The 25,515-nt window shown below is 38.4% G+C and overlaps 2 protein-coding genes across 2 annotated transcripts in view; one reads left to right on the top strand and one right to left on the bottom strand.

The window, feature by feature from the left end:
* METTL8 (methyltransferase 8, methylcytidine) overlaps positions 1-9,122 on the bottom strand; it is a 134,705-nt gene extending 125,583 nt beyond the window's left edge. Inside the window, exon 1 of the mRNA XM_049773471.1 lies at positions 8,956-9,122. The gene's annotated coding sequence lies outside the window, so the exon portion shown is untranslated. The remainder of the gene's footprint in view (positions 1-8,955) is intronic.
* Positions 9,123-9,534: 412 nt separating this feature from the next.
* Positions 9,535-25,515, top strand: part of DCAF17 (DDB1 and CUL4 associated factor 17) — a 45,936-nt gene continuing 29,955 nt past the window's right edge. Inside the window, exons 1-8 of the mRNA XM_049772876.1 lie at positions 9,535-9,691; positions 10,199-10,302; positions 14,456-14,546; positions 18,060-18,196; positions 19,342-19,420; positions 21,066-21,155; positions 24,202-24,306; positions 24,578-24,683. Of these exons, the coding sequence (XP_049628833.1) occupies positions 9,566-9,691; positions 10,199-10,302; positions 14,456-14,546; positions 18,060-18,196; positions 19,342-19,420; positions 21,066-21,155; positions 24,202-24,306; positions 24,578-24,683 (838 nt within the window). The 5' untranslated portion in view covers positions 9,535-9,565. The remainder of the gene's footprint in view (positions 9,692-10,198; positions 10,303-14,455; positions 14,547-18,059; positions 18,197-19,341; positions 19,421-21,065; positions 21,156-24,201; positions 24,307-24,577; positions 24,684-25,515) is intronic.

The raw sequence follows: 25,515 nt of genomic DNA, 5'->3' as shown, positions 1-25,515 counted from the left end.
TCCCATATGGTCCCCCATGCCTGCCAGGAGCTATTTCTGAGCAGACAGCCAGGAGTAACCCCTGAGCACCACCGAGTGTGGCCCCCCCAAAAAAAACAAAAAATAAATAAATAAATAAATAAAATAAAATAAAATAAATAAAATCAGGTACCTAGGGGGCCAGATTGAGAGTGTAGAGGTAAAGTGTTTACCTTGCACTCGGATGACCCAGGAGGGACCTGGGTTCTATCCACAGCGTCCTATATGTCCCCCAAGCTCATGTTTCTGAGCACATAGCCAGGAGTAACCCCTGAGCATCACCGGGTATGGCCCAAAAACAAAAACGAAAACAACAACAACAACAAAAAAAAATACAGGTACCTAGGAATAAGCCCAACAAAAGAGGTAAAAAGACTTATACAAGGAATATATAATACTACATCATGGGGCTGGAGTGATAGTACAGTGGTAGGGAGTTTGCCTTGCAAGTGGCTGACCCAGGACGGACCTGGGCTGGATCCCCAGCATCCCATATGGACCCCTGAGCAGGAGCTTTTTTATGGGATAAGTTTTAGTTAGTTAGTGGTTAAAAAATAAAAATAAAAGGGAGGTAATACAGTTTAACATCTAATTTCTAACCACCTGCATCTTTGTCTTAGTCATTTTCTTTATGATTTAAATGTGTTTTGTTGTCTTTCAAAGTTAATATTTTCAATTGCAAAATGTTTTACTGTGTATTTTAATGTACTTAGCCTGTTTTTAAAATGTATGTTATGCATGTATGCTGAAGTACTTGTGTATAGGAAAGGTATAGGAACAATAAAGTTCCCCCAATATAGTTTAAAAGTATAGGAACATGAAAGTTCCGAAATAGTGCTTGGTAAAAAAGCATTAATAGAGTTTTAGGTTACAGGTGTAAAGTATATTTTGCAAAAATATGTTTTTGAAAAGGGCTGGTATATTAATTTTCACTCTATTACGTTGGTGCATAAAAATATTAAGAAAAGGAGGAAATGTGGGTGTACCTATTTAAGACCCTAGACCCACCCATTTCTGGGAGGGGTCTTGGGAACCGGATAGTAGGTGTAACTTTACCTGCGAGCCCCTCCCATTCCTGGGAGGGGTCTGGGAAATGTTAAATAAGGCTTGAATCAAGGGAATTGTGGCCTTTTTGGCTCTTTGCCCTTTCTGCGCTGCTGTGCGCTCTGGCTTCTGGGTTTCTGTGTTGTGGTCTTTGACCAGCATGGAGCCCAAAGGAAAGATGGCTAACAGAAGATAAGATGCAGGGCTAGCAAAATATTGGTATGCTTGAAAGGTTATGACATAGGCCACACACATGTGGTGGCTAGGGCTTGAATAAAGTTGCTTCCTGACGCCTGTGAGTGAGTCTTGATTACGCCGATTACCTGGGCCTGGAATCCGCCAGCTGGATGGGGATGAAGCCACGTGGCTGGGGCCTAAGCACAAAGGCCTCCATCCATCGCCATCCAGCCCCGTCATTATTTATTTAATGCAACACTTTTTCTGAGCGCATAGCCAGGATTCACCCCTGAGCATCACCGGTTGTGGCCCAAAAACCATAAAACCAAAAAGAAAATATATATAATACTTCTTCAAGAAATAAAAGAAGGCACAGAGATATGAAAATACAGTCCCTCACAAAGATCAGAATTAGCATTACCAAAATGGCAATACTCTCCAAAGCATAATAAAAAGTCAATGTAATCCCTATAAACATACTCATGATTTTTTTTTTCAAAGAAATAAATCAAAAGCTCCTGAAATTCACATGAAACAACAAACCCCACCATGACAAATAGCCCTAGCAATTCTTTTTGTTTGTTTGTTTGTTTGTTTTTTGGGCCACACCCAGTGGCGCTCAGGGGTTACTCCTTCCTCTACATTCAGAAATCGCTCCTGGCAGGCTCGGGGGACCATATGGGATGCCAGGATTCAAGCCACTGTCCTTCTGCGTCTAAGGCAAATGCCCTACTGCTATGATATCTCTCCAGCCCCAGCCCTAGCAATTCTTGTGAAAAAGAAAATAGGAGGCATCATTTTCTCCAACTTCAAAGTGTGCTACAAAGCAGTAGTAACTGAAACAACATGGTACTGGAATAAAAACAAACCCTTGGGACCAGGGCAATAGTACAGCATGTAAGGCTTGCACACAGCCAACCTGGCTTTGATAAACAGTATCCTTCATGAACTACCAAGAGTAATAATTCTGGGGTGTAGAGTCAGAAGTAGTCCCTTTTGCCTTTTATCCAAAAGGCAAAAAATAAAAACCCTCATATCAGTGGAACTATTGAAAATCCTGAAACAGATCCTCAGGTACATGGTCAGTTAATCTTAGATAAAGGAGTAAAAAATATGAAGTAGGCAAGGAAAGCCTCTTCAATAAGTGGTGCTGGGAAAACTGGTAGGCCACATGCAAAAAAAAAAAGAAAAAAAAAAAGAAAGAAACCTCTTTCTAATGCCATGCATAAAAGTTAAGTGTAAATGGATAAAAGATCTCAATATCATGACTTAATCCATAGGTACACAGAGAAAAACATAAGCATAATTTTTCAAGACACTGAAGCTAGAGGCATTTAAAGGATGTCATGCCACTAAATAAGCAAGTGGAAGCAAGTGGAAACAAATAGGACTACACAGAGATAATTGTTTCGGCACCTCTAAGGGGCGAATGACCAAACTACAAAGGCAGCTAAGAGTCTCTGTGAAATTATTTTTCACTATTAATAAATGGTTAATATCCAAGATATATAAAGCACCAGTAGGAATTTTTAAGAAAAAAAAAATCCGGGGAGTCTAGCAGCATGGGGTTCCGCAGGCCTCCGCCCTGCCGGAGGCCTTCTTAACCAGGCCTGGGGGGGGGGTGCAGGACTTGGGTAACCCCAGCACCCCTCTACCGCCTTGCTCCAGATCTCCAGGGCTTTCCGGGCCACATGCCTGGGCAAGCCAGCGAGTTGGGTCCCTTGGCGGAGCTTGAAGTTACCCTAGACTTTCCCCCATTCGTCTCCTTAAGGAGGGTCTGGGTGGGGCTCTGAACTTCCGGCCTCCCAGCTTCTTGAAAGATCTCTTTCCTTCCTGGGAGCCTGGAGTCTAGCAGCATGGGGTTCCGCAGGCCTCCGCCCTGCCGGAGGCCTTCTTAACCAGGCCTGGGGGGGGGGGTGCAGGACTTGGGTAACCCCAGCACCCCTCTACCGCCTTGCTCCAGATCTCCAGGGCTTCTCCGGGCCACATGCCTGGGCAAGCCAGCAAGTTGGGTCCCTTGGCGGAGCTTGAAGTTACCCTAGACTTTCCCCCATTCGTCTCCTTAAGGAGGGTCTGGGTGGGGCTCTGAACTTCCGGCCTCCCAGCTTCTTGAAAGATCTCTTTCCTTCCTGGGAGCCTGGAGTCTAGCAGCATGGAGTTCGGCAGGACTCTGCCATGCCAGAAGCCTTCTTAACCAGGCCTAGTGGGGGGTGCGGGACTTGGGTAACCAAGTACATTAATAGCACTCACTATCATTAAATTATGTTTTTATGTATGCAGAATGTCCATTTTGTACTCTGCCCTTTCGCACACCCCTACAAAAGATCATTTTTCTCTTTAACTCTCTTAACCCCTATCATCATTACTCCTCATTTACCCTTTTTAACTTAAGTACTGTAGAGGTCTAAATCACAGATCAAAGTGATGCCCTGGAGTTAACACCCACCCAACTATTCCAAAAGGCATAGAAAGTACACGTATGTCTTTTCAACATTTTATGTGTGTTTTTTTGACGGCTATAACTTTTGCTGAATATTCTCTTATACAGTGACGATCCCCCCCCTTTTTTTATCTTCTCTCTGTGAACTGCTCAATATGGAATTTGGTGTGAAAGAATCCCTCAGTTTAATGCTTATGTTTGAACCAAGTCATGGGTATTGTTGGATGTGTTCTTACGCCCCCATATACTCTGATAACGCCACGTGGCTTTTTTTCTTGTTTGCATAGGCACACTAAAACGGGAAAATACTATACATACAAGTAAGTTCTTATCTAATAGAGATAGGAACACACAAATCTTTTAGTGCAATGAGACCTTACACCCTGAACATTGACATAAAGACCTGGCACAGGCCTCAGAAGAATGGGCATTCTCCATTCACCCCTGATCTAGAGAAGACATCTACAAAACATCCAAGGTTGTCTATAACACCACCTGGAGGCAATCCTCTACCAGGGAAGACCCTACTGCTGCTCTGACATTGACCTACTCAAAAGAGACTTCCCTTAACACTGAGAAAACTTAACAACAACAATGACCAGCTTACTGGATAGGGCTTTCTGTATTACCCCTTAATTGTGAGGTGAAACTAGAGGATACTCCACACCAGCCTGACTTCAATGTAGGATGTGCAGATTCCAGGATTTTTAATACAGAAACCTGATGCCAACAATAGGACTACGTGAAAAATAAAACTGGGGCCGGGCGGTGGCGCTAAAGGTAAGGTGCCTGCCTTGCCTGCGCTAGCCTTGGACGGACCGCGGTTCGATCCCCCGGTGTCCCATATGGTCCCCCAAGCCAGGAGCAACTTCTGAGTGCATAGCCAGGAGTAACCCCTGAGCGTTACTGGGTGTGGCCCATAAAACCAAAAAAAAAAAAAAAAAACTGTATTGGCACTACAGACAATGACTTGGATTGAATAAACTAGTTTGCCTGGAGCCTAGAGTTGGTCTTATGCCAGGAAACTTCAGGAGTAGTGGTCTCCTTGTATTTAGATCAAGGCTTTTCCTTTCCATGTCCCCCTATTTTGGTGGGCCTATGCAAACAATATTTGCCACTCTAACACCATTTTTACTGTGCCCTTTTGACTAACCCTTAAAAAAATAAAACTTTTGATGTTAACTTAAACTAATATGTATGCACATGAAAATATAAAAATATATGCCTTCAATGTTTAAGGAGTCACATAAATCTCATGGCTTTAGGTTGCTTTGTGTACTGCTAAGAAATGTTATAATGTACTACAATCTGGAGAAAATATAAAAATATATGCCTTCAATGTTTAAGGAGTCACATAAATCTCATGGCTTTAGGTTGCTTTGTGTACTGCTAAGAAATGTTATAATGTACTACAATCTGGAGACTTGTGGACAAAGTAGTTGTACATGGGTTCTGCCTTATTTTTCTTAATGTTCTTTTACTGTAAGTTCAATATCTAGGTGTCAGCAAGGGGATTTCTTCTGAGAACTCTGTTTATGGGCAACTGTCCTTTCACTGTAACTTTACCTTGTCCTCTTTGCATCATTTTTCTCATAATTAAAAATTAAAAATTAAAAAAAAGAAAAGAAAAAAAATCCATCACCACCACCACCAACACCACCAATTAAAAACCACCACCCACCAGAAGAAAATAAAAAAAGGAAAAATCCAAGCCCATCAAAAAATGGGGAGAAAAGGTGAATAGAAACTTCCTTAAAGAAGAAATACAAATGGACAAAAAAAACATAGAAAAAATGTTCCATATCACTAATCATCAGTAAAATGCAAGTCAAAACAATGATATATCACCTCATAATAGCAAGACTGACCCTTGTCAAAAAGAACAATAACCAGTGTTGGTTCAGATATGGGTAAAAAAAAAGTGGGGGGGACACCATTCACTGCTGGTCGAAGTTTCAACTGGTCCACCTTTTTTGGAAGATACTATGACACTGCTTAAAAAAAAAACTAGGAATTGAACTTCCATATTACACAGCAATTCCATTCTGGGAATATACATCAAGGACTAAAAAAACACAATGCAGAAAGAGATCTGCACTTCTATGTTCAGTGCAGTACTATCACAATAGCCAAAGTGGAAAAAACCCAAGTGCCCTGAGCAGACGACTGAATAAAAAAGCTATTGTGTGTGTGTGTGTATACACATACATATATATGTATGTATATATACACAATACTACTTAAACTACTCAGCTGTAAGTAAAAATAAAGTCATGCAATTTGCTGATTTCATAGATGCATCTAGAAAGCATCATGCTAAGGGCAATGAGTCAGAGGGAAAGGGACAAAGAATGATCTCATTCATGTGAAATATAAAGAAGCATATTAGAGTAATAACTAAAGCCCAAAGACAACAAAAATTAATAGCAGGTCCTTAGTAGGACTTGACAATACAGAGGGAAGGAGGTTAGGTCAGAAAAGAGACCACTATGAAAGGAATGATTTGTGTGATACCCTATCAGTAACATTATTGCAAACCACAGAGCCTAAAAAGAGTAAGTTCCTATCACAGAGGCAGGCTGGAGGGTGGGTTTGAAACTTGAAAAACTTAGAGAAGAAAGTGGGCAATAGTGAAAAAATTGATGTTGGAACACTGTACAACTGAAACCCAATGACTAATATTTTCACAACTTCGTAACTCATAGTGATTAATTTTTAAGTTATTGTATCTTATAAATACTTTAGTTTTCTATTGGTATACAGAATAAAGGAAGATATTCTGTATCTACTTAAATTTTCTTAATTACTGATAATAAATTATATGTACGCATCTTGTTTTGGGGTAGTCCACTCAATGTACCTTGGTACACTGCCTAAAATGTGATTAATGCACATATCTGTTTAATGAATACATGGATTATTCTAAAATCACTATGTTGGGAAGACGGACAAATGAAAATTCTAATAATGTGCCACAACCAACATACACAAAGTATCCTATTAGACCAGGAAAGACTGAGTAAAGTGAGTAGCCGTTAAGTGTCTAGGAGGGTTGGGATATCTGATCTTGGTATAAACAGGTAAGATAGAGGAAGGGCACACCAAAGAAAATTTGAAGGGTAAAGACTCACCGAGTTGAGCAAGTGGTTATTATGTCAGACCCATTAGAAAAATGGATAAAGAAATGTGGCTAGGATACAGATAATAAAGTACTCTGTATTCTACCCTCAAGGATTCAGATTTTGTCCCCTATAAGACCTCCCCTTGTAATTCCCACATGCTGTATTAAGATTATGAGATTTCTCTTGGACATTTTCTTTTCAAATTTTATTTTATTTTATTTTATTTGGTTTTTGGGCCACACCCAATGATGCCCAGAGGTTACTCCTGGCTATGTGCTCAGAAATCGCTCCTGGCTTGGGGGACCATATGGGACCCTGGGGGATCTAACTCAGTCCGTCCTAGGCTAGTGCAGGCAAGGCAGATGCCTTACTCCCTGAGCCACCGCTCCAGCCCCTATTTTCAATTTTATAAAAATTTAAACAAATCTAACCAAAGAGTACAATGGATCAATAGGATAACCACTTGTTAGAACTGACTCTATTCAAAAGATTGCACTTAAGTTCATGTTTAGGAGCACATTGGCTAGCAACTGGGTACCATTTGTTACTAACACAGGTTAATGAGAAAGGAGTTGAGACATTAAATTGCCAAATGAAGGTCAAATGACATCACAGAGATGAGCAAAAGGCTTTGCAGCAGTTTAAATAAAAAAGTGAGGCAGGGGACAAACAGAAAATATGAATTGAACAACTTCTCAACACAAAGGTACTAAGGACAGGCCTTACTGGACAATCAAGGACAGTGCATGTTCGGGTAAGATGTTCAGCAAATTTTATCTCGAGTCATAATGAATACAGATTCATTGGAATCTACTGGTTTTAGAGTTTTGCTTCATTTGTACATATCAATTGAATCTACTGGTTTTAGAGCTTTGCTTCATTTAACACATTAATGTTGTTATAGTTGTATAAAACAGACAACGGAGTTTATATAATTTTATATTTGCACATATTTAACAGCCCCACAATAAACCAACAATAGGGAATCCTGGGTATCTACTCCAATTGGAGATACTTTGCTATGGTTGATTGGGAGTCGCTGGAGGATTTTAATAAGGAAACGACAGTTTTGTGCTTTGGAGAAATTACTCTGGCAGCCCTGTGGAGAGTTGGATATGAAAGTATTCAAGTAAGACAAAATGGAGGCTACTTGAGATAATGTGATAAAATGGCCAGGCGCTTAATGACACGCAGGGGATGAGAAGTGGAGAGGGGTAAAAAAGAGTAGGCTCAAAATGACTTGGCTGTGGAGAAAGGGAAGGACATATGGGATAACTGTCTTTCTGGTGACTTGGTGAGGAAAAACAACAACAAGACAAACAAGGGTGGGGGAATGGAGAAGAGAGAAAGGAATACAATTCCACAATGATTTGATTTTCATTTCAGCCAAAGAAAACCCAGTTATCTTTTCTGGGCCCCAGTTTTCTCAGTGTCAGCTGCATTCATGAATTACAAAATTAACCACTATAGAGCTCTCCAAAAATACACAAAGCTTTGCATAGTATGCTGAAAATAAAGTCATGAGAAATCAGCAATTAAGTCTAGGCCCTGCAGGAAATTCAGCAGGGTGAAAAACACACAGGGCAAACTTTTACTCAACACTTAAAACTGTGACCCAAAGAAAGCAGTGACACCCCCGACACCTCCAGCAGTGTTCTTTTTGATTGTCAGATGAAGCGCTCGGTAATACAGGCAGCTTAATACAACCCACGTGGGAGATCAGACTCCGCCCTCAAGGGACAGAGAAGGCCAGGACACCTGTCTGGATGTGGAAGCTTGATGGCACAACCCATGACTTGCTAGGAAGAACCTAACTAACGCCTTGCAGGCCGGGTCAGTTAACAAACTTGTCTTTCACTTAAAAGGAATCAACTTGGAATATCTTAGGCAGTCTACTAAAAATGTAAATAATTCATATTATTTATCCCTCTAAGGGGGTTCGGTGGAAAGAAATTGTAGCAATTAGAGCAACCAACACTAGCCACACTGAGGCGTGGCGTGCATCTGGGAATGAATCATTCACCCCATTTTTGGTGGGGGGAAGCCAGCACCTTTCACCATTAACTAACTAATAAAGCGAAAGCCTCGTGTTCTCAGATCCCTACAGTCTACCTAATCCACGTTGCAACTGAAGGGGAGAGCGGCGGGGCGTACCTTTCGCACTGGACGCTGCTTTGGGTGAGGTGACACTCGAGACCGCACCTTTTCGGGCCGGCCAGAGTAGAAAGGAAGGGGGTTTGAGAGTCTTGGGGGGAGATGGGGAAGCAAAGCACCCGAAAAGCACAACAGGAGCCGAGAATGCTAAGCGGCAGCACAGCGCCCCCAGGCTCGCCTCCCGAGAGCAGCCAGCGCGCGCGCACCCGGAAAGGTTCGTCAAAGCCTCCGCCCGGACCCGGAGGAAAGGCGTGATAGGGGCGTGGCCTAGACCAAACTCTCTGCCCCTTTGCGTGCTGGGAAATGTAGTTCTAGGACTCAGCTACCCACCCGCCCATAGAGGACGCTGGGAACTACATTTCCCGAAGAGGAACGGGCGCTTGCGGCAGGCCGTACGCGACGTGAGCGACAGAGGAACCGCAAACAGGTCCACAGCCGGAAGACGCTTAAGGGACCGGCGGCCGAGAGGCTTATCTTTTCCTCCTCCATTTGGTAGCCTCCCCATTTTCGGTGCCCTCCAGAGGACTTGGGCCCACTGTTGCTACCTGAGAGTGAGGGGTACACCCCTCTCTTTTTTGCCTCAGCCAACCCTACTCTCGCCCGTGCGTCCATGGGTCCAATTCGGAAGCCCAACTTGTGCAGCCGGCTGAGTCTGCGGACCCTGGGCTTCTTTTCCCGCGACGCAGGCGTGGTCCAAAGGACGAACCTGGGCATCCTGCGCTCGCTCGTGTGCCAGGTGATGGCCAGCGACCGCGAGCGGGGCGAAGGAAGGGTGCCTGGCCCTGCCTACTGCCAGGGCGCAGTTCCTTATGGGGTCCCAGGTGATTGGGATCCTTGCCCTGAACCTGGGCTTTAGTAAATAGCTTTAGTAAATTATTTAGTAAATTGTTTTGTTTTGTTTTATTAGGGCTGTCAGATGCTTCTAAGTTTTAAAAGTTGTTTTGGTCCACCTACAAGCAATCGTTTAATTTGATCTTTACTACAATGAAGGGAGAGTGTGGACTACACATAGCCCGGAAGTGCTGGCTCTGTGCTCAGGGGCAAGCAAATCTTTTAAAAATCGTTGATGGCTCTCTTTAAAGCCAACTGGGAAGTGCGGAAGAATATGGATGCTCTAGTTTTATTTAACTACAAAATATTATCTTGAAAATCATACATTGAAATAACACTCAATTGAAAATGGGTGCCCAGGAGAGACTTGAGTGATTTCCTTATAAACTAAGATTCCTCTTGTATCTTTCAGGAAAGCACTAAATTTAAGAATGTTTGGACGACTCATTCCAAGTCACCTATAGCCTATGAAAGAGGAAGAATATATTTTGATCATTATCGGTGCTGTATCAGCAGGTATCAGTTTGGTGAAATTTTTTTTGCAGTTATGTACCTATGTTAACTAATTTCATATAAATGGCATTGACGACATGCTTGTACTAGAGGCTAGTGAAATAGAAAAATAAATCCAAATTAAGAGTAAGTGGTAAAACTTGTGAAAGTTGTGTCTTTCACCTTTGTAAATGGTCATTTAAAGTAAAATAATGCAGGGAAAATAATAGCTTGCTTGGAGTACTGTATAGAATTGTATTCTACTTAAAGGCCTATCAGAGTAAAGAAAGCTAGGTGTCTAATTAAATGCTTTAGAAAAAGATTTCTGTGTTTTGGAAGTAGTTGTCCTTTTCGTTGAATCAAAGAAAATTAACTTGGTTAATTAGAGAATATCATTACGAATCCCAGGATATTCATTACTTAGCTATAAAGATTTTGTCACATTGGATTTATCCCAGTTTCCTTTACACCTTTGCTAAGTATTTTAAAAAAAAATTTTTTTTTTTTTTTTTTTGGTATTTGAGCCATACCCGATGACACTCAAGGGTTACTCATGGCTTGGGGGACTATATGGGACGCTGGGGATTGAACCCAGGTCCATCCTGGGTCAGCTGCATGAAAGACAAGTGTCCTAGCGCTGTGCTATCGCTCCACCCCCCACTCCAAATTTTATTTTAAAAAATTTTATTGTATCACCGTGAATTACAAAGTTGCAGTATTTCATGATTGAGCTTCATATGTACAATGTTCCAACACCAATATCTGCAGTTTTCCTCCCGCACCCTCCCCCAGACTGCCTCTATGAAAGTAATTTTTTTTGTTTTTTCTTTTATGCCCCTCCCTTTAGGCACTATGGTTTATAAATAATCTTTACTGAAAAGCTATCATGCATGTCACTGTACCTCCTTTCAGCACCTAGTCTTGGTTCAGAGTGACCACTTCACTTGATCCTTGTCTTATATGTCCCTCCTCTAATTCTCCAATCCTCACCCCCCAGAACCTTTATTACTAAGGACCATTTCTTTGTATCTGTTGCCTTTGGGCTTAGTTAGTCCCCTACTGTGTTTTCTTTATATCTCACATTTGAGTGAGATCATTCTGGATCTTCCCTCTCCCTCTGACTCATTTCTTTCAGAATATTTTCCAGATTCACCTAAAACATGTCATATTTAAATATTTTTTAAAGTATTGGTTCACAAAAAATATATATTGGCAATGGGGTCGGAGAGAAAGTACGGCAAGTAGGGTGCTTGCCTTGCACAATTGCTGACCAAGGATCAATCCCTGGCATCAGGAGTAATACCTGAGCACAAAGCCAAGAATAAGTGAGCATAGCCTGGTGGTTTTACACACACACACACACACACACACACACACACACACACACACACACACACACACACACACACACACACACCCTACCTTCATATCCGTTCCCCACACACTCCCCCATGTTCCTTCCCCATATCCCCTGTCCTCAAAAAAGTATTTGTTCCCTTTGGGACTATACTTTGCATACTCAGTGGGCTACTGTGGGCTGTGTGCTCTGCTTGATGCTCCTTGCAGTGCAGGATAGAGTGGACTTGTTCTGGACAAAGTGTGGGCAGTCCTTTGCTTTGTGAGCTGCCCTAGACTATGATTCTCTCTTTTTTCTTTCCCACTCTCTTTTTTTCTTGAGTTGTGTGCCATACAACTCACGTATGTAAAGTACGCAATTCAGTAATTGTTTAGTTTATTGAAAATGAAATTACTACAAAAATTAAGCAGTCATCACTGAACGGATTTTATAATATTTAAAAATATTCAATACTATTTTCATCACTTCTGAAAGAAATCTTGGGTTAGAAGAGGTTGTATAGGCGACAAGGCTATACAGTTTTTCCTGGTTGAATCCCTGGCATTGCCTGTTTTTCCTTGAGCCCCTCCAGGGATCACTGCTAAGCACTGAGCCAGGACTAGATCCTGAGCATCACTCAGTGTGGCTTTATCCCTCCCCCAATTAAAAAAATCCCATGTTCCCTTTAGCTGTCACCTAATACCTTCATTACCCTCAGTCCTAAGTAATTGCTAGTCTACTTTCTAAAAATTCACCTATTCTGGACATTTCAAATTGCATAATATGTTTCTTTGTGACCTGTTTCTTAGTAGGTTACTAGTTAATTATAAAATAGTATCGTTTAGAAGCAGTGAGCTGAAAAAAGAAACAAAGGCCCAGGTATCTGGGAAGGGTCACAGAACTGGAGCATGCCACTATCCGTATGTCTGTTTGTATTCAACCCAGAAACACCTCTCTAATAGATGCACTTAGTGCTGTATATTTCCCTGTAGACATTGTTTTTGCTGTATCCCACAAATATAGATTCATAAACTCACTTATTCTTTATTTTGTTCTTTGAAATTTCTCTTGAGACTCCTTGGATCTAAGGTCTTAATTTAGTTTTCTTTCTTTTTTGGAGGGTTGAGGGGAGGAGTCACACTTGGCTGTACTCAGCTTATTCTTTCTTTTCTTTACTTTTTAAAAATTACTACCTTTATTTAAGTACCATGATTACAGTTATAAAAATGGACACCCCTCTTCACCACTGCAATATTTTCACCACCAATGCCCCCATTTCCCTTTTCTACCACCCCCTGCCTGTATTCGAGACAGGCATTCTATTTCTCTCACTAACTACCATTCTCATGATAGTTGTCAGTGTAGCTTATTCTTGATGATGCTCGAGAGACAATATGTGGTGCTGGGGATGAAATTTCAACAGCTAAGTGCAAGGCAAGCATCTTATCTACTGTACTATCTCTTTGGCCCTCAAATCTTAACTTGAAGTGTGCTATTTAATTTCTAAATATTGAAAAAATTTTCTAGCAAGTTTTTTCCAGCTACACCTATCAGTGCTCAGGGATTACTCTGGGCTCTACATGCAGGAATCATTCCTTGCAGGCTCAGGAAACCATATAAGATGCTGGGGATTAAACCTGGGTCCACCGAGTACAAAGCAAATGCCCTCCCTGCTATATTATAACTCCAGCCCCTCTAGCAACTTTATTGGTTTTGACTAATTAAATTCCATTGTGATATGAGAACAAACTGTAAAGCTTATAGTCTTTTCAATTTTATGGTGTATTGAATACTTCAGTATGATCTGTTTTTGTGTTTCATGTTCATTTGAAAAGACCTGCTCATATCCACTGGACTGATAGTACTGTTCAGTTTACATATGCAAACGCTGTTTTCTCCATATCTCAGTACTGATAGAGCTTATTTTGGATTGTCTATTTATCTTGTGGTATACATATATCTTGTCACATATTTTGGCACTCTTGTTAGATACACATTAAACTTTTTTTTTTCTACAACTAGTGATACTATGGTGTACTCACAGCTCCTTGCTCAGAGGTCACTCATTTAGCACTGCTTGAGGGACCATGGATTAAGCAATACTGGGGTTTAAACTTGTGCTTTCTAAATTAAAGGCATGTATTCAGATGGGTGCCAGGAAGCCAGGAATTGTTTTTGGCAATGGCCCCCACCTGATAGTGCCCAGGGCTTACTTCTGGCTGCTCTATGCTCAGGAATCTCTCCTGGAGAGACACAAGGGACCATATAGGGTGCCTGGGAATAAACCTGGGTTAGCTGAATGTAAGATAAGTACCTTACTCGCTATCCCCCAAGGATTATTTTTAATAGGGAGTTTGGGGAACTCAGGGTCAGTCCTGGCTATGCAGGTCTAATTCAGGATTGGTACTCAGGCCCAGCAGTGCTTGAGGAGTACCAGAGTTTTACGTATAAGTGCTCTGGGGCCAAGAGTTATCAGGAATTGAGCATAGTAACTCAGATATACTAGACTATGTGAAACCATTTGCTCTATCTCCCTGGTCCCTAGGAGTCATCTTGGAGAAGTAACCCCATTTTCATTATATATTTCATGCATCAGTAAAGATTTAAAAAATAGACCAAATTCTATGAGAAAGGTCATCTGGGGATATAGGGCAGAGGTAGAGTATATGACTTCCATTGAGTGAAGAGGTCCTCAATTTGATTCCTTATATTTGAAGAAAAAAGAATAAGAAAAAAAAATAACAAATTCTATTTTGGTATTTCATGTCTCAAAAATTGAAAATAGCCACTCAGACCTGAGAAAACACTATTTTGTAATGATTTATTTTTCTTTTTTCTTAGTGTTGCATCAGAACCAAGAAAACTTTATGAAATGCCAAAATGTTCCAAATCAGAAAAAATAGAGGATGCTTTATTATGGGAATGCCCAGTGGTAAGATTTGTTTTAGAGTATTTATTTCTAAATAATAGGACTTAGTGATTCCTAAATCTTGAAAGAAATTAAGAACATATTTATTCAGGGCAATAGTTATGTAACATTGATCCTGAACAATGCATTCTTTCATGTTTTCTCTCTGAACCTTGTTTAGAAAATCAGAAGATTTTTTTAAGTAAATTGTAAAGATTTTTCATCAAACTACCACTGCTCCAGAATATATTTTCACAGTAAATGTACCATTTTTTTGTACATATTAACATCTTTTAGTTCCTAAACATTTTGGGAGAAACTGGATTGTAGTCAATTTTAAGATATTCTTCATCCAAAAGATTGAACAAATTTATTTACAGAATTAACCATGTGTTTAAAATTAAAATATTTATAATAATATTACACTGCATGGTTATTGTCACAGCATTGTCACAAATTCTTTTGATTGTAGAACTTCCTTTTTTTTTTTTTTTTTTTTTTTTTTTTTTTTTGAGGTTTTTTTTTTTTTTCTCTCTCTATCCTCTCATTGCTGTTCTCATTGCCTTGGTACCAGGCTCACACATAGTGCTTTTGGTGGGGTGAAGTTTGTCACATTCCTGCAATACTCACATAACTGGTGCTCACATTTGATTGCTGTGCATTAGCAATCATACTTGTTGTGGTGTCCAGAATCATAGTGGCAGTGCCAGGGATTCACTCAGTGATATATACAGTTCAGGGACCAAACTTGCAGCCTCACTCAGGTATGGGGGCACTTGGCCTCTTAACCACATCCCTGGCCACCTCTAAGAACAACTCTTAAAAATTGTGCAAAATCCTGATTTTGGTTTCTGGTTTCTGATAACCATATGGCATCCCAGAACCACTAAGAGTAACCTGGGACCCCTAAAACTGCTAGATGTGGTTCTCACATCTAATTTTTAAGCACCATTTTTCATAACACACTGAGGGTATTTTTTTCCTAAAGGACTACCAACAAGATTCAGACTTGATTAATTTGGTGAAGTATATCCTAAGTATGTATTTTTAATATTAATCCCATAGAAAAGTTAAAAAAAAAAAAACTCAAAGGGCCAAGAATGTGGCTTAAGTAGTAATAGAGAGATAATGCTGGAGCAAAGGCACTTGCCTTGCATGTGACCTCTACTACCTTGGTTCAGATACCCAGAATTGATATGGCCCAAAACCCAAATAAAAAGTAAAAGATAAGAGACCCTATATTTTAAATTTATTATTTTTTAATAAAACTGTTTTTACCTTAGAGTTTTCTAAAGCTGTTGCTTTCTTTTTCATATTGTTAAAGAGCTTTATATCTTTCCCCAAAAAACTTCTTATTTAAAAGAAAGAATTTTGGGTCTGATTCAATACTATAGCAGGTAGAGTGCTTGCCTTGCACACAACCCAGGTTTGATACCCTGCATCCCATATGGTTCCCTAAGCCTGCAGGAAGTAATTTCTGAGTGCAGAGCCTAAAGTAACACCTGACCACTGCCAGGTGTGGCCCAAAAACCAAAAAAAAAAAAAAAAAAGACATTTAAAAATATTTATTAAAAAAAATGGCAAGGAGCTTTGGCTAGAGGGAGGAAGATAACAGATTTCTTAACTGAGGAAAGTTTTGAAGATGCCTAAAACTTAGAGAAATCCTACAGAAATGTTTCTAGTAATCTAATTTCTATTTTCACTTCTTAAGTGTTTTGTCCTTGAAGTAAACCAATATTTTTCATTAAGAAAAACTAAGAAATGTTTACTTACATTAGGTACATTAAAATACTGATGTGAAATTTCACTTAAAATAGCATTCTTCTGGTGTGAAATGATAGTACAACATGTAGGGCACTTTCCTTGCACAGCAGACCCAGGTTCAATCCCAGACATCATATATGGTCCCCAGCACTGCTAGAAGTGATCCCTAGTGCAGTCAGTTGTAATTTGAGCACTGCTGAGAGGCCCAAAAACAAGTAAGTAAATAAAATAGCTCCCTCTTTTTCTAAAACTATATGTGAATTACAATTTTCAATTTAGGAAAAGAGCTCAAAACTTAAATATGTTAATTTTATAATAGGCAAAGTATAAATAGAACATTTTTTATTTTGCATTTCTCTAGATTATACTTTTTATCCTATTTGTATTATTGCCTGCAAATTTAATATACAAATAAGCCTAAAAACATATACTTACACAAAAAATAAATACAACACAAAAAACACTACTATTTCTCCCACAAATGAATTTCTTTCCTAACATTTGAAAGATGAGACAATTCTTTTGGAATTTATGTAAAATAAAATAAACATTTTTTCATTCTTTTCTCTTGATTAACAGTCTAAGAAAATACTGCATCAAATTCATATCTCTATTCTTAATATTTCTCTTAAAACTTCCATTTTTGCTCCACAAATCAAAGTAGAATTCTTATTCTCATTTTCTTCCTGCATAAGACTTCCACCTTGTGGTAATTCCTTAGTGATAGGTTTACCAAAGCTACTGTCTTTTTATAGGGAGGAAAAATTTGTTGGTGACCAAATTCTTCTTCTGTTCTTAAACTGTCTTGATTCCAGATTTTGGATTTTCTATCTTTTTTCTTTTTCTTTTTTTTTTTTAGATTTTTGGCCTTTCATTTGGAGTTGAAAAAGGGAATAGTAGGATTGATTTGCAACTTTTGCCATTTTGACTTCTCTTTGAAGGAAATCAAATCTTATAGAAACATTTGTTCTACTTCTTGACTCCAAATTACTTAGCCATTATACTTGGTTCTAAGAACTGTTATTCCTGTCCCAGCAGTATCATAAGTAATAGTATATTGATTGCTTTTGTTATGGTAATTTTCTAACAGTGATTGAATACTTATTGATAAGTAATAAGAATGATTTAAGTACTATGCAAATGCTTTATATACTATTTAAATATTTTATATAGACTCGATCAATTTATGATGAAAATAATTACCCACTCTCTTAATCTTTTTTTTTTTTTTTTTTTTTTGTAAGTCACATCCGGCAGCGCTCTGGGATTACTACTGGCTCTATGCTCAGAAATCGCTACTGGTAGGCTAGGGGGATCATATGGGATTCCGGGATTCGAACCACCATCCTTCTAATCTACATGAAAGGCAAACGCCCTATTTCCATGCTATCTCTCCGGGACCCCACCCCCCCCACTCTCTTAACCTTGTCTTAATTCTTTTTGTTTGATTGTTTTTTTGGTTTTTGATTTTGGGGCCACATCCAGCAGTGCTCAGGGGTTATTCCCGGTTCTCCCTCAGAAATCGCTCCTGGCAGGCTCGGGAGAACTTATTAGATGTCAGGATCGAACCTGGGTCTATCCTGAGTAAGCCACATGCATTGCAAACACCCTACACTGTGTATCACTTTGGCCCCTCTTGTCCTACTTCTTTATTTGCACATTTCATTTCCTCTTTGGTTGGCTTATTTGATTATGCAATGGTTATTTCCTTTCAATACTGATTACAACAAATTCATGGCAAAACAATTTAATTTTCACATGTCAATTTTTTAGGGGGAAATGCTGCCTAATTCATCAGATTATAAATCCTCACTTATAGCATTGACTGCCCACAATTGGCTACTTCGTATATCAGCAACAACGGGAAAAGTCCTTGAGAAAATATATCTTGCTTCATATTGCAAATTCAGGTATTAACCATGACTTTATTATTTAAGGTTTTATTACAGGAATCAAGCTATTTTTAAATTTTTCGATTGTATGCCTGAATCTCAGTGTATATTTTTTCTCCCCTCAGGATTATGTTTTAAAATAGATTCTTTTTTTTTTTAAATAAAGATTCTTTTTTTTTTTTTTTTGGCCACGCCCAGTGGTGCTCAGGAGTTACTCCTGGCTGTCTGCTCAGAAATAGCTCCTGGCAGGCACGGGGGACCATATGGGACACCGGGATTCGAACCAACCACCTTTGGTCCTGGATTGGCTGCTTGCAAGGCAAACGCCGCTGTGCTATCTCTCCGGGCCCAAAAATAGAGATTCTTTATAATGTTCCTTGTATGCCTCATAAGTAATTATATGCTCGTTAATAGTAGACAAACTTAATTTCTGTTGTCTCTTTTCCACCAATAATATTTTAGATGGGGATATACACACAGATAGATGTTCCTGCAGACGAGTCTATTTCAGTTATCTCTCATACAAGCTAAGCCTCTTTATTTTTACTGTTCATTTTATAAATTAGAAATAGAATTTTGAAGTCAAAGTGTACATGCAAAATACAAAAATCACAATTAAAAATGTTGAGAGATAGCATGGAGGTAAGGCATTTGCCTTTCATGCAGAAGGTCATTGGTTCAAATCCCAGCATCCCATATGGTCCCCCGTGCCTGCCAGGAGTGATTTCTGAGCATGGAGCCAGGAGTGACTACTGAGCACTGCTGGGTGTGATCCAAAAACCAAAAAAAAAAAAAAAAAATGTTGATAATTTCCATTTGGGATAGTATTAGTATGATCAGTTTGGGATTATAAATTTTTTATTTTTGGGGGATTGTAAATTTTTTAAACTTTAGTTGAAACACAAAAGGCCCTAGGATGATAAAATTGTATATATATTTTAGATATGTACAATATATATTTTAGATACATAAGAATCTGAATGGAAAATATGTTGTAATTTGTTTTAAAAACAAATCTTTGGGGCTGGAGAAGTAGCACAAACAAACAAAATCTTTACTTATAATTTAAATGATAGAAGTCACTTATAACATATTTATTCTTTTAATTTTAAGTTAAAAAGAACTAACCCTAATGAATAAAATTCTTTTTATTCTTTTAAAAGATACTTGAGTTGGGACACTCCTCAAGAAGTCATTGCAATCAAATCAGCTCAAAACAAAAACTCAATGATGGCCCGGCAGGTAGATGTCTTTACAAATTAGTAGTATATATTAAGGAGATAGTTCAAAGGACTGAAATGCTTGCTTTTTGTATGGGAACTCCAGATTCAATTCCCAGCACTGTGAGCACTGCTTCAGGAGTTATTCCAAAATGTCTTCAGGTGTGACCTAAAATATATAAAATGTGTTGCTATAGGAATTTTAATAACATGAAATAACTAAAAATATTTCTTTTCTGAAACATGCTATAAAATTTGCCTACCACAAATTTAAGAAAATTTCCTAAACCACTCTAAGGAAGCATAATAATAGATTATTTCAAATTTACAAAATAAAAGAAATGAAAAAAAAAAAAACCCCTTACTAGTTCTTCACAGTATGAAAGCTATTGCTTTCAAGAAGAAAAATCACTCTGTAGGGGCCAAAGCGATAGCCCTGCACTCAGCCAACCCAGGACTGACCCAGGTTCAAAATCCAGCATCCCATATGGTCCCCTGAACCTGCCAGGAGCAATTTCTGAGTGTAGAGCCAGGAGTAACCCCTGAGCACCACTAGGTATGGCCCAAATCACCCCTCCCCCAAAAAGAAATTTCACTCTCCAGCTTTAGTTGTGGTTTTTTTTTTTTCTCATTTACTATATGCTGTATAATACTACTTTCAAATAAGACCTTGATAACTATATGGGTTTATTTTTTTTGTTGTTTTTTTTTGTTTTTTTTTTTTTAGAGAATTTAGTGTTAGAATTCCAATTTACAATTATGTTATAATAGAATATAGTAAAATTTAACATTTTCCAAAATGGGCTTACTCCTGGCTCTTAATTTAGGAAATCACTCCTACTTCAGGTAGCATATATGGTCCTAGGGATTAAATCTAGGTCGGCTATGTGCAAGACAAGCACCTTATCTGATCTACTATATCTCTAACCAAAAAGGATTATTGTTTAGTGAACCAATAGCATATATTTTTAAAAATGTGGATCAGATTCACTGTTGTTCATACTATGTTGTTAGAGGCTACCAGGGCCCTGTGTAATCAGGAATTAAACTCAGTACCTTGCATATGCTAGGTATATTTCATACCACTTGAGTCATCTCCCCTACCCCTGGGTATATTTTGAATATGTATGCCCTTGTGTAACTATGTGGCATTGGTGAATAGTTTTTTGGAGAAGGTCACACCTGATGGTTCTTGGGATCAATGCTCATGCTGGTAATCAAATTCAGGGCTCCTGCATGCCAACTATGTGCTCTATCTATTCTTTTGTGCTGTCTCCCAACCCAAGATGAATGTTTTCATGTTTCATTGGATAATTATGGTTTGCTTTGAACTTGACTAGCTCATAACTTATGTTTCATTCTACTTTTATACTTCCTGAAACATGTAACTACATGCTAGGACAAATGGATGTTTTCAGCTCATGAAAACTGAATGTTTCTGAAATAAGCTTTGATTTATTTGATTTGGGGACTACACCCAGGTTGCTCGAAGGTTACCCCTGGCTCTGTACTCAGGAATTACTCCTGCAGTGCTCAGCTGTCCATATGGGATACCAGGGCTTGAAACCAGGCATGGAAAGTAGGCAAATGCCCTACTCACCGTACCATTGCTCCAGTCCCCCTAAGTATGCTTAAGAGCTGATTGGGATTTTTATTTTTCCCTCTAGGCAGGAATTCAGCAGCCTGTTTTGCTGTACCTTGCAGTATTTCGTGTTCTTCCTTTTTCACTCATAGGGATTCTGGAGATCAACAAAAAGGTAGGAACTCATTTTTTATTTAATTGCAATATTAATATTTTGTACTAAGATATAATACCATTACTTAATTATTTTCTTATTAGGCATCTTGACTGGAAGTGCTCCCTTGACTAAAAAACTTGCTGACCTAGTTTATTTTATCTTAAAATTCATGAGAACATTTGAAGTGGGAAGGGAGCCTAATTATCCCTTCATCTTTTTACATGTTTTTCTGACTCTCACATGGGTATTGTTGAACACCTATGGTTATTAACAAGTCTTGATTTTATAAAATTATAAAATGAGCAAGGTATTTTTTTAAGGTGAATATTCTAGAACTTGTTAAAATGATTAAGAAAAGGTGAAAGCTGAAACAGAATGCCTCATTTTAATTGCAAGGAATAGATCTAAAAGTTGTTTTAGTGTATATATAAATAAGTATATTTAATTAGTATATAAATTTTCCAATTCATGCAGTTTTGGGTTGATTGCTTGTTGCTTCTTGATCTGTGGATTATATGAAGAGAAGGAAAAGAATTTTTTTTTTTTTTTTTTTTTTGGTTTTGGGGCCATACCTGGCAACGCTCAGAAGTTACTTTTGGCTCTGTGCTCAGAAATTGCTCCTGGCAGGCTCCAGTATCCATATGGGATGCTGGGAATTGAACCTGGGTCATCTGCATGCAAGGCTAACTTCCTACCGCTGTGCTATCACTCCAGCCCCAAAGAGATTTCTTTTAATATTATTAATATCTTTATTTAAACACCTTGATTACAAGTATGATTGTAGTTGGATTTCAGTCATGTAAAGAACAACTCCTTCACCAGTGCAACATTCCCATCACCAATGTCCCAAATCTCCCTCCTCCCCACCCCACCCAAAGAGATTACTTATTTGAATGAAAGAATCAATAGTCCCATAACTTTCTTATTAAAATGCTATTTATTTTAGGTAACTTGATTCTTTCTTTGACAATTCTACTAGTGTTTAAGTGCCTGATGTATTACAGAGGATAGCTCTTGAGAATTTAATAATATTCATTATAATATTTTATGTTTTTAATTTCTTATGCTTTTAAATTAATAAATTGAATAAAAATAAAGAATAATACTAGTTATGTGGTAATTATTTTGTGTCAAGTATTTTGTATAACATTGTAGTTTAAATTGTATAGCAACTTAGCAGAAAAGCAAAATCCTGAAGATATAATAAATGGAAGAATTTAAACATAGATTTGACCCTAAAGTATAAGCTAAAATTTTAAATAGCTACTATATCATTCACTATTTGACACGATATTATTTCTGAATAAGTTCTGTGAAGATCAGTGAATAAAAAGTTATGAGCTATAATCAGATCAAAGCAAATCAAAATCTAATAAAACTCAGCTAATGAATTTAACTCATGAGTTCTCTTTGTATTTGTAGATTAAGTAGTTGTGTGTACTTGTTGCAGTATATGGCAGGATTGCACATTTAGCAATTAGAATGTGCTTCTCATTGTTTTGGGGGAAAGTATGACCTCCCAAACAGTGCTTAGGGGACCTAGGGATCATTCCTACTGAGACTTACCACTGCTATGTGGGCCTGAAGACTCAGTACCTGGTCCCAGTGTTTAGGTGCTTGTTGGGCCCAGCAGGGCTAGGGGCCACCAGGACTAATCTAACATGTGATGCCAGGGATTGAGATTGGGCCCTAGCACATGCAAGAATTTGTTCCAGCCCTTTGAGCTCTTTAGCTCAGTTTCTTTTTCTCAGATGTCCTATAATTTCTAGTACCTATCAGGGGTCTTCAAACTTTTTAAACAGGGGGCCAGTTCACTGTCCTTCAGACTGTTGGAGGGCCAGATTATAGTAAAAACAAAAATTATGAACAAATTTCTATTCACACTGCATATATCTTATTTAGAAGTGAAGCAACAAAATGGGAATAAATACAGTATGTGGCCCGCGGGCCGTAGTTTGAGGACCATTGACCTAGATAATCCTTTGAGGAATTTGGTTTTGATTTTGGTTATTTGGAGTTGCAATGTATCTTTACATATCATGAATAATAAAACTGTTCAGGTACCAGTCTCTGAAAATACCTTTCACTGTATATTGAGGTATTATACCTTACACTAATGTATCGAATAAAAATAGAAACTTTTCTATATAATTGTTAGTTGTTTTTTTATTGTTAGAGTATTTGTCTGTGTTGGTTGTACTTAAATATTTCAATAGACACAAAACCAATAAATCAGAGTTCTATGGAAAATCATGACAGGATCTAGTACATAGAATAAAAATAGAAGGGAAACAATGAACCAATCTTACTCAGGATCAGTTAGGTTAAAAAACTTTGTAGATATTTAGTCTTTAAAATGTTTGGGTTTTCTATATGACTAAAATAATCAATATAGTATTAAAGGTCTAAATAACAAAGTAATGATGAAGTTCTGGAATTGGCTTGCATAAATTCAATCCGTCCCACTTCTAATTAGCTAAAAAAAGTTTATGAATTATATCCTGCAATAAATAATATGACCTTGAAAAATATGCATGGTACAATAAATACTCATTTAAAATGAAATGGATTCAGTTTATGCCTAGGTGAGTTTATGTCTTTGTTATTAAAAATATATCGATAAAATTATGAAGTTAGAGAGCTGGAGTGATAGTTCAGCCAGTAGGGCACTTGCCTTGCATGCAGTTGATCTAGGTTTGATCTCCAGCATCCTAAACACTGCTTCCAAGCACTACCAGGAGTAATTCCTGAGTGCAGAACCAGGAGCAGTTCCTCAGTATCGCTAGGAATGGCCCCCAAACAAACAAAACTATGAAGTAAATGAATGTAGCAAATATTCCTGTTGCATTATTTTGAAGGTTATAGTCAGCGCTTCCATTGGTGTTCTATTCTGAAACTCCACTGCCTAGTGCTCACCCCTAATAAAACGTTAGCCTCAAGTTTCTAAATCATAATGCTAGGTGGCAGGGTGACCTGAATAGAAAACAAATGCATGAACAACTTTGAACACTGAGAGGATTGGCCTTCTGGTCTTTCCTCAGGTGACATCTAACTTTCCCTTCAGATTTTCGGGAATGTTACAGATGCTTCCCTGTCTCATGGAATACTGATTGTGATTTACAGCTCGGGACTGATCAGACTCTATAGCTTCCAAATCATCATGGAACAGGTAGAAAATGGAAATTTGCCTTATTTTAATTGACATTTGAACTATTGGGGTTTTTTTTATAAAATTCTTTTGTACAGAGATTTATTAGATATCAACTCTATAAAATAGTACAAATACAACAAGACAGTCATCTTAAATAGAGGGGTGGAAAGGTAAGCAGAAAGGCCATGAAGTAAATAAACATTATCTCTGTCATATGCATGTGAATTTCTTTTTTACCAGCAAATAAGGAAGTGCTAAAACCACCATTTTTGTTCTGTCTTGTTTTCAGTTTATGCAACAGAAACTTGACTTAGGGTGTACATGCAGATGGGGTGGGACTACTGGAACTGTGGGAGAAGCTCCACTTGGCATTCCTTGTAATATCAAAATTACAGGTATGGCTCCTATATAGTTGTTTTTTCATTTTAAATAGGTTCATGTAGCTTTTTATTGTAATTACCTGAATGTTTTTCTCATAATTTAATTTTAAAATGCAGTTTATATTTACTCTTATGCAGCATATTCCTTATTATTAAATAGCAAAGGGAAGAAAACTATCAGTTATCCATTCATGCAGGGTCTTGCTTAGTTAGAGATCAGTGATCTTTGGCAAATCACTTTACCTCTCTGGTCTTGATCCTTATCTAGAGAAAGATGAATTACAACAAATAATAATACTTTAGTTCTCTTGTAACTTAATAATAAGGTGGTTGGTTCAAATCCTGGTGTCCCATATGGTCCCCGTGCCTGCCAGGAGCTATTTCTGAGCAGACAGCCAGGAGTAACCCCTGAGTACCACTGGGTGTGGCCCAAAAAACAAAAATAAATAAATAAATTACCATTTGGTAAAAAAATTAATTAATTAATTAAAAAATAATTTACCATTTGGTGAAATGTACCTGTCTTCGTGAAAGTGATTTGAGGGCTAGGAATTTAATTTGTTGTGAAACACATGTTCCTTTTTGGGAAGAGGGGGGCAAACCCGGTGTGTGCACATTCAGTGCTTCGCCCTGACTCTACACGCAGGGATCACTCCTGGCTGACTTGGAAGACCACAGAAGGTACCAGGGATTGAACTCAGGTTATCCTGTGCAAATCATGCCCCTTACTTGCTATACTATCTCTCCAACCCCTGTAAAACACATGCTCTTCATGTATAAAGCCCATCCTTCAAGCCGCTGCACTCCCCTCTGAAAAAAAAAAAGATGTTTACTAAAGAAAATGTAA

The sequence above is a fragment of the Suncus etruscus genome, chromosome 5, assembly GCF_024139225.1.
Source record: "Suncus etruscus isolate mSunEtr1 chromosome 5, mSunEtr1.pri.cur, whole genome shotgun sequence".
NCBI lineage: Eukaryota > Metazoa > Chordata > Mammalia > Eulipotyphla > Soricidae > Suncus > Suncus etruscus.
The sequence above is the reverse complement of the archived record's forward strand: the minus strand, read 5'-3'. Positions and strand labels throughout refer to the sequence as shown.